This window comes from Polyodon spathula, chromosome 12 (genome assembly GCF_017654505.1).
Source record: "Polyodon spathula isolate WHYD16114869_AA chromosome 12, ASM1765450v1, whole genome shotgun sequence".
Taxonomy (NCBI): domain Eukaryota; kingdom Metazoa; phylum Chordata; class Actinopteri; order Acipenseriformes; family Polyodontidae; genus Polyodon; species Polyodon spathula.
Window position 1 is genome coordinate 8,917,854 of NC_054545.1, and position 9,172 is coordinate 8,927,025.

At 33.8% G+C, this 9,172-nt stretch overlaps 2 protein-coding genes across 4 annotated transcripts in view; one reads left to right on the forward strand and one right to left on the reverse strand.

Moving 5' to 3' along the window:
• LOC121324318 (TALPID3 protein-like) overlaps positions 1-3,329 on the reverse strand; it is a 158,525-nt gene extending 155,196 nt beyond the window's left edge. The window contains exons 1-3 of the mRNA XM_041266041.1: positions 2,534-3,329; positions 1,471-1,556; positions 562-640 (exon numbers count right to left, since the gene is read on the reverse strand). Of these exons, the coding sequence (XP_041121975.1) occupies positions 562-640; positions 1,471-1,556; positions 2,534-2,909 (541 nt within the window). The 5' untranslated portion in view covers positions 2,910-3,329. The remainder of the gene's footprint in view (positions 1-561; positions 641-1,470; positions 1,557-2,533) is intronic.
• An 822-nt stretch (positions 3,330-4,151) lies between these two features.
• LOC121323916 (mitochondrial import inner membrane translocase subunit Tim9) lies at positions 4,152-7,313 on the forward strand. 3 transcript variants are annotated; one of them, XM_041265245.1, is made up of 4 exons: positions 4,152-4,224; positions 4,891-4,959; positions 5,242-5,337; positions 6,169-7,313. In XM_041265245.1, exons 2-4 carry the CDS (start codon positions 4,921-4,923, stop codon positions 6,301-6,303), a joined length of 270 nt encoding a protein of 89 aa, XP_041121179.1. In that variant the 5' UTR covers positions 4,152-4,224; positions 4,891-4,920; the 3' UTR covers positions 6,304-7,313. The 3 variants fall into 3 exon arrangements, with proteins under 3 accessions (XP_041121179.1, XP_041121177.1, XP_041121180.1); XM_041265243.1 differs by having other exon boundaries at positions 4,157-4,221; XM_041265246.1 differs by lacking the exon at positions 4,152-4,224 and adding an exon at positions 4,246-4,451.
• Positions 7,314-9,172: the final 1,859 nt, after the last annotated feature.

A 9,172-nucleotide genomic window follows, 5' to 3' on the forward strand; every position in this document is an offset into this window, starting at 1 on the left:
ATCATTCGAGGGGGTGTTTGCGTAGGAACACTGCCCATTGCAAATCATGGTTGCAGGCAATTTCATTCTTTGCTTTGTGAGATATGTTGCTGTCGGAGTTGGCAATATCCCTTCCAGTTGTTTTACATGTATTAAATACACCATAAAAGTTTGTGGGGTTTTTTTCTACTGCAATTGCAGCATGGAATTAAAATGAGGCTAGTCATATTTGTTTTGTGTACATTATTTTATAAAAGCTAGGCCATTCCATGAACATGTGTTTTCTTGGAAAACGATGCTGGCATTTGTATTCTGTTTTATTGCTGAACATCTACTGACTTGTTATTATGTAGACCTACAAGACAATAAAGCACTACTAATGTCAACGGTTTCTGATCAGTGACAAAACTACAAATGTAAAACATCATTACTGAAACCAATTCAAATGGATTTAGGATTAGATTTAGATTATAACCCCCTTTTCACAGAACCGAGAATGTCTACTTATTGAGATGAACTTTTACAATATCCTTCCATGTGCTGTTGAACATTGCTGATTGTTTCTGTCCATTTGTGTTTTACCTTCTTTTCTACTGCCATCTGGAGGATTTTTTAAAAAGGTGCCTCTTACACCACGCTCCTGAGCATCTTTTTCTGGCACCTGTACAGAAAAGAACATGACTGGTCAGCTAGCAAACTCCCCTGACAAAATACTACAAGGCCTAAAAGTTCTCCAGAATGTTATAAGCACATTATTGCTAAGACAGTTTGTCACATTATGTGAGCACTTGCATCCACCTATTGATGAAAAGAAAACTCTAAATGAGGAATATAGGCAAATACAAGGGAATAATATTTTTATATAATATGTTGTTATTATTATTTATTATTATTATATTATTATTATTATTATTATTATTATTATGTCATAATCCTTCAAATATGTCAAACAAATCACAATATTAACCTTTCTGTTTTTTACCGCTGAACTTGTTTATTAATACAGGTATCTAGAAAGTGGAGTTTCCTCAGGGGCATCATCTAAGAGGGAGGTCATATTAGAATAGTTTGCAAAGATGATGTCAAATGTATAGGTTAAAAAAAAAAGCTATCAAAAAGGTGTGTAAATCTAAGATATTCACTCAAAGTGCACTCCCTATGCAGAAAAGTATAAAGTAAAATGACCTCAATATGGCGGCTATATCAATGACAAACACATTTAGCAATGAGGGTTTATATAGCTAACCCTGCAAATATGAAGACCCTGCCTCCGATGGTTTTGGAGATATGCAGCTTTGACACTGGCGGTGGCGTTTTATAAAATCAGCAGCAGGTTTTTCTGGTACAATACCCACAATCTAATTTGACTGAGAAAATCACAATACAGTATACCTATAAAGCAAATGTTTGCACATTTACATACGCTCCCCTCACAGGGAAGTTACGTTTTAAGACAATACACAGTAGACACTTTTGCAAACAAATACTTGCCTGATGGGACATAGAACCTGGGCTGTTTTCATGTCCATGCAAAGGCTGTCGCTTTGTGGTGTTCCAAGCTGGAATCAGAGAATCAGCTGGAAGCAAAAAAGCAATATTTGAGTGGGAAAACTATTCATAAACAATTTATTCAATAATTATTTAAATATTGTTTATTTGTTTGCAGTACCTACCACAGAATGTATTGTACTTGACACCACTTTAAAGTCCTATGTACAAAAGGCGTTGTTTTTTTTTTTGTTGTTGTTTTTTAGGTGGGGTCCCCCTAATACCTATCTACAACAGGGTTAAATGTACTTCCCTCCATTCAGTTAAATACAGTATATGTACTAATGTCTTGGTTTTTACGCCTGTAAAGTGGCTATGGAGAAACCAAGGCGACAGAGGGCGCTCAAAAACAACTGACTGTAAAGTTTACTTTTTACGTCACAGCGTCAATTGATTCATGAATGGATAAATTACTTGGCAGACTAGTCACGCTCGTTACATGGAGCAGAAAGACGTTTTCTTTAAGCCTGACTTATTTCAAACTGTACTTTTAAAATCCGAAGAAACTCGTTGTTCCAGTCAGTGTACTAATGTCACACAAACTACTAGAAAAGCATGCTTATAGCTTAACCCTAACAAGACCTGATCCATTTCCATGCACACTGTCTACTACATTTTCCAGTGGATTAGCCAAATTGCTGATGATCAGAAGTGTTTACTGGCGGCACATACTTGGAAAAAGCGGGAACGCTTAGTTTTGATGTACCATGAACCACTAAAACAAACCTACTGAGTCAGTAGGGTATGCAACGTGTTAATGATGTTTTCATTATATATCATTACAAACAATAGCCTGTGACGTTTCGTGCTGCAGTTTTATTTATCTACAGTACAGTTAAAAATCGTACATGTAATGTTTTTTTTTTTATTATTTGTATTTATTTAAATTGTGAATAAACAATGGAAAATGAAAGCAATGGTCCAATTTCATAATACATAAATACATTTAAAAAATATGATCTTGGAAAATAAAATAAAAAATTGAAAAAAAAACTAGACGACTTACCGTCGCGCACTGACTCTCTCCTATCATCAGCAGAGTGGGCAGGTTTATTAGCAGGTAACGCTGGTGGGATAAACATCTGGTCAGGGGCATTGTTTTCTGCCTGTTTCTTATACTCATTCGTGTGGTACGGAGAACCAACTTCCCGGAGCTTTTTAACTGAGAATTTAACCTTTTTATTGTAGCAAACAAATCCACTGGAGACATTACTGACATCATGATCGTTGTCGGCGCTTGTGTTTCTCGCATGATGAAGACTTGTTGATCTTATTAAAATGTCACCGGCATTGGAAGTTAAAGATGATTCCATACTTTCCCTTCCCGCTGTCACTATTGACGGCGTGGAACAGTTTGCTTGTGAGCGATCGACATTATCCATTCTTAACAATGTATTTCTATCTTTAAAACGATGTGGATTTCTTATTCAAATTCTGATCAACTCCTGGAATTAAGAAAACTTTCCTGAAGTTGTAATTTAAATTCCTTTATATTTTGTGTCTTCCTATTAATGTTTTGCTTTTTAACAATCAATGTCCCACCTTCAATTCCCAAAATGTCAAAAGCAAAGCACCGAAAGGGTTTTTTTTGTTTGTTTGTTTGTTTGTTTGTTTGTTTGTTTGGTTTTTTGTCAATTGCAGCAAAAAGTGAATCTGAGGGTTGTCTTCCGCTTCATCAGTGACACTACAATCATCAATGTATTTAATACTACGCAGACAAAAAATAAAAATGAAAAAGAAGACGTGAATGGCTCCTTCATCTGGTTTGAGTGACTGCTGTATCCACCGGTTCTCATGATTTAAAAGTTTCAGTTGGAACTCGCTGGCGTCACCGGTGCTCTCCCTATGTTTACAGTCCCCGCTGAAACAAGAACACCCAGAAAATCTTCACGTTGAGCGTCTCATTCACAAATCATCTAACAGCTGGAAAACACGTTTTATTGGTAAGGTATATCATATTTTAAATATATCAACTTCATAAAAAAAAAAAAAAACTTTCAGTTAGTTAAACTTGACTACCAACTCCTGAACTGTTGACATGGAAGGATTATATATATATATATATATATATATATATATATATATATATATATATATATATATATATACATTTTACCTGGGTGGGGGGGTCAAGTGTGCAGTGGCGACTTTAAAAAACAAATACTACTTCTTTCTATCTTATTTTTTTTTTTTACTAAAATGATTCTGGACCTGTTTGTTGAGACTCGGGTCAGATTAAATTTGTATGTTTTTCCTACGAGCGGATTTTTACAATGTGTATGCATGTATTCCTTTTACACTTTCTCTTTATTTATATTTATACGATAAAATAATAAATAAGTAAAAATAAAAAACATTGACAGCTAAATCGCATTATGTTATAGTACTTATATTCCACATCGGAATATTTAGAAAGCAACTCCACTGCTTTCACGTAACGTAAACCTTGTTTGTAGACTTCGTATGCGTTTTCGACAATTTAGCATTTAACATTTCCCTTTCTTTGCCAGTTGTTCTTAATTATTGATTTAATAAAATAGTATATATTTTTATGTCAACGTGAACTTATAATCTATACACAAAGACACACACATACAAATATATCGAATGTAATGTTAGTGATGGCAGGCTGTCTGTGATAGTAGAACTCACATGTCCCTTGGTTGAATGACCTGGTAGTATCCGAAAACAGAGGTGGTGAGAATTTAATTTACACAGATACTCTTTGTGGCATAACTCTTTTTAATTGGGCGTCATTTAAATTACTGTGCAATATGTGTTTGAAGTTTTATGTGAGCTAATTTGGCTTACATTAAGACCAGCTTGTAAAAATGTTACACACATGCAGGCCTGAGGGGAGGGGTTAATTTGCTGTGTGACATTCACACAGGCTGTCTTCTCTGTCCGTGTCTAGATGAGTAGCGGTATGTTTTCAAGTCTTCTAAATATCCATATGTTTATAATTTTGTGCATGTATGCGCTGTATTTTTTTTTTTTTTTCTCGATAGTATTAGTTTTGCAGACATAAGTATGTCTCTGCTAAATGGTGAAAAAAAATATTTACACCGCATCAGTGTTTAAGAACAACTGCGTGAATGTTTTCGTTCACAACACGCTCAGTGTGTTTGCTGGAAAATACTATTAGGGAAAATGTTATTTATCATAGTGTAGACTCACATTTTACAAGATGTTTTTGTGTGGTGCAAAGACATTGTACTTAAATGTAAATGCATTTCGCGCAGTGATCCCTTGTTTTTTTTTTTTGTTTTTGTTTTTATGTTACTATGATTCCAACATGTATTTGACGCAATGTAGGTGTTGTTTGTTTTGAATTAAGAGGTTGTCATTTTTATTTGTTTAAAGGTACATAGCTGCAAGTGAAAAAAAAAAGAAATGGCTGCACAGATAACTGAATCTGATCAAGTTAAACAGGTAATGATCTTTCAGAATTTTCAGTCATGCACTTCTTATTATAGTGACCCTGCCAACGACTATATGTTAACAGAAAAAAAAAAAAAAAAAAAAAAGTCGTTTAGTGAGGTAGGACGGCGTAATCGTATCTCGTATGTAACAGTTGCACAGTACTTTAACCAGAAACCATTTTTAGTTGTCCAATGGTTTTTTAACATAATTCTGTAGTATAGAGAAATGTATTCCAGATAATTATATCCAGCAATGAATTCATCATTATAATGCCTTTGTATGTGTTTGTAGTTTAAGGAATTTCTGGGTACATACAACAAACTAACAGAGACTTGTTTTATGGACTGTGTAAAAGATTTTACCACCAGAGAGGTGAAACCAGAGGAGGTATGTACATTTTTTTTTTTTTTTTAATATTTCATTTGCTATAAAAGTGCATGGGTTATGAAATAATTCCACGTTACCATTACGCAGTGTGCACCTATGTGCTATTCTTGTGAATTCATTGAAGCTAGTATAGTTCTGTACCAGATACCGTGTTTTAAATTAAAAATGTTCGTTTGCACATTTGAGATCTGTTAGTTATAAAGCCTCAATTACATGTCTGTGGCGGGCAAGCAGACCTGAAGCATAGACTCTGAACCAGAAAAAATAAGTTGATATAGAGGTGGTGGTCATTGAGGAAAGCTCACCATACTTGCATGCCTCAGAATTAAAAAAAAAAAACCTTCATCAGGACCTTCCTGCCTGCCCTTGGCGATATGATAACCTAGTCTCAAATATGCAACTCATGTTCATGCAGCCAACAAGGTTTACATGAGAAATGTAAACTTTGATGTAAAGGCAAATATCAAAGTTACTTCACAGAAAGAGAGGATACAGCTGCCATAGTAACTATTGATGTTTACATGCCAAAATTAACCTGATCTGGAGGAATCAATGCAGCCACTTGTAACTTCAATAAGAAACATATTGTAACTAGTCAAGTATAGAAAGTTTCAGCTAATGCCTTCGTGGTCTTTAGAAAATTATATATTACACAGCTGTACAAGCATTATGTATGAAAACTAAATGGCCTGTACAAAAGGAGGCATGGTGTGGATAATTAAGCTCACATGTATTCATAGTAAAAATAAATAAATAAAAAAGCTGGACCTTGGATAACTATTAAATTATTCTACAGGTGTATTATTTTGAGTGCATTTTCTTTTTTTCTAGATGACATGCTCTGAAAGTTGCCTTCAGAAGTACCTGAAGATGACACAAAGAATATCGATGCGATTCCAGGAGTATCATATTCAACAGAATGAGGCTTTAGCTGCCAAAGCAGGACTTCTCGGCCAGCCCCGATAAGACAGGGCTGTGGTTTGGATTTATGTACAGTATTGCACTGCTGGAAGAGGACTCTTTAATGTAAAACTGACCTGTTGTCCCCAAGACACATCTAGAATGGTAGGATACCTAGAACAGCAAGAGCATAGTGGCCAGGTTGTAGACAACAGTTCATATAAAAGGGCATTTTGCTCAAAGTATTCTCTGAAAATAAGTTTAAGCACCTATTACTTTATATATGAGAACTAGTAGACATGGTGCCTTCAGTGCTTGCTGGCCACTGGACACAAGTGTTTCGGCGATAAGTCATTTTGCTTGTGTACAATACATGACAAAACTTGTTAACTTCTATGGACCATGTTTTTTAATTGTTTTTGAAAGAAAATAAAATATTAAGCTGCAGATTTTTCAGATGCACTAGCTTTTAAAGCTGGTTGTTTTTCTTTACACAACAGCATTTTCTGGGTTAAGTTATATAATATTTATTACATGAATACATAGAAATGTTAAAAGGAAAAGGCAGTTTCTCCATATCTTAAGTAATCCAAATTATTTCTGACAAAATGTAGTTCTTGTTTATCTTGTATAATGCATGTAGAAATGGGCAAAAAACAAACAAAACACACAACAGCAAAGAGTTAATACTGTGCAATGGCAAGATTCTTCATTAACTGTACATGCAATAAACTTTAGGATTAATGGCAGGTTTACATTTTCTCGCCACTGTATTTCTCCCCCAGTTGAACGAATACCAGAGATTGTTTTTTACTATGGTTGCAATTATAAAAAATAAATAAAACTACCTCTCTGGGGAAAAAACATAGTGTGTCATTAATATTTTGGAGAACAACTCACTTGTACCAAAACTGAATGTTTAGGTTGTCAGAAATCAATGTACATGCTTCAAATCTACTGTCTCCATTAGTTTCCCAAGTGTTGTATATACTCTACTGCACACTTACTGTTCTTCAGCAAACAAGAAACGACCTTGAGTTTTACATTAAAATTCTTTGGTTTCAGTTATGCATTCTTCTCATTGCTTAAGCATTTAAGACTAACGATAGTGTACACACTGTCATTATATATATATATATATATATATATATATATATATATATATATATATATATATATATATAAAATGTTGTTTTTAAGATCACTGTGTAAAGAACCGACTGATTCAAACAGCAGTTATTTCAGTGACAACTGGCACAGTGACCATTACAAGTTTCTTGATTGGGGAGCAGCAGCAAATAAACCATGCAAGTGTACAAAACTCCCTTTAAAAATAACTACAGTCCTGAAAGTAAGCAAAACCAAGAGTCATTTCACATATCCAAACTATTGCAGAAGGTAATGTTTTTTACTGTGTTGTGAGTATAAAGTTGAGAAAATAACAGAATTTAGTGTTAAATGGGTACTGTAATTTATGCTCCAAGCCACTGGGCATGCTCAACTTCATTTGTGGCAACAGGCGGTTATATTTCCTTCTGCAGGGAGGTTATAACTTTACAGCCCCATAATTCCTGATACAAACTCAAATCCAAATGTCCTCAATCAGTGTAGATAATATGGAATGCACATATATTTCAGAAAATTTGAACTAATTGGGACCAGGGGGTGTTTGGATAATGAAAGAGTTCAGATAATCACATTTTAACTGAAGTTGTTTGACTTCTAATTATGAAACCTAGGAGTATAAGCCTCATGTTGCCTTTAAAGGTTGTTAAAGAACTACTGAGCTTCTGCTTCATAATATAATTGGGGTTTCTCTTCAGAAAAGCTTCAAACTGATCTTATTTGGCAACATCATGAACAAATGCTGGACCCTTTGAAATGCAATGAACTATGGTGGTATCAATGTTTCAGCTAGGTATGAATGCAATGGCAGATTATGATTTCATTTTTAAATTATACATTGATACTGCATTGGAACTGGGATCAGCAACGTAGGACTGAAGGAAGTGAAAATGTTTGTTTTACTGGTTTACCTCAACTGGTTCACAATTGCAAATCATATTTTAAAATGGCTTTATTAATACTCTGTACGGCACTGTTTATTTTACATAAAGATACAATTGCTTGTCTTAAGAAAATGACAGAAAAAGATTTCCGTCACTGCCAAGATAACGGAAGAAATAAGTCACTTTCTTGAAAGAAATAACATCCCCAATGTTGATGAAATAAAAAGTTTATAAAACATAAATGTACAATATATTTAGTATCTCTACTTAATACGAGAGGGTCTGACTCAGACCCATTGTTGCTGTGAATAAGTTCATAATATACAGTCCAGAGCGTTTGAGTGAAGTCTACAGAATGAATATTAACATTTAGAAAAAAGGGCACAAAAGTTTGCTTTTAAATGTACAAAGATGGGTAAAAAAATAAATCAAAATAAATCACGTTTAGTTTTTGCAGTTTATATGAAAATGTATTTTTGAAATACATGGTTTTGGAGGACTTCTATACAACATATGCAATTAACATTTAGTCTATGGGATAATCCCTAGGCTGGTAAAACATGTTCTTTGCAGCAAATCAATTTTGGGGGATTTCAACTTTGAAAAGTATATATTTAAAAAGGTAAAAATAAAAACAAAAGGAAAAAAAAAAAACAAGTATAAAAGCTGAGCCAGAAATTTATACAGAAGGGCACCCCTGAAAATGGTGTGTTCCTTAAATATTATAAAATATAAAAAAATATATATCTTTAAACTTGGGCCCAAAGAATGTTGTGAATAACATATTCTAATTGCCAGTGTTTAAGTCACCAAAAAGATTGAAAACTTTGTTGTTTTTAGATGTGATGGATTTCCAAATTGTAACAATCTTTTTATTAAAATAATAAACTATATATATATATTATACCCTATATATATATATATAT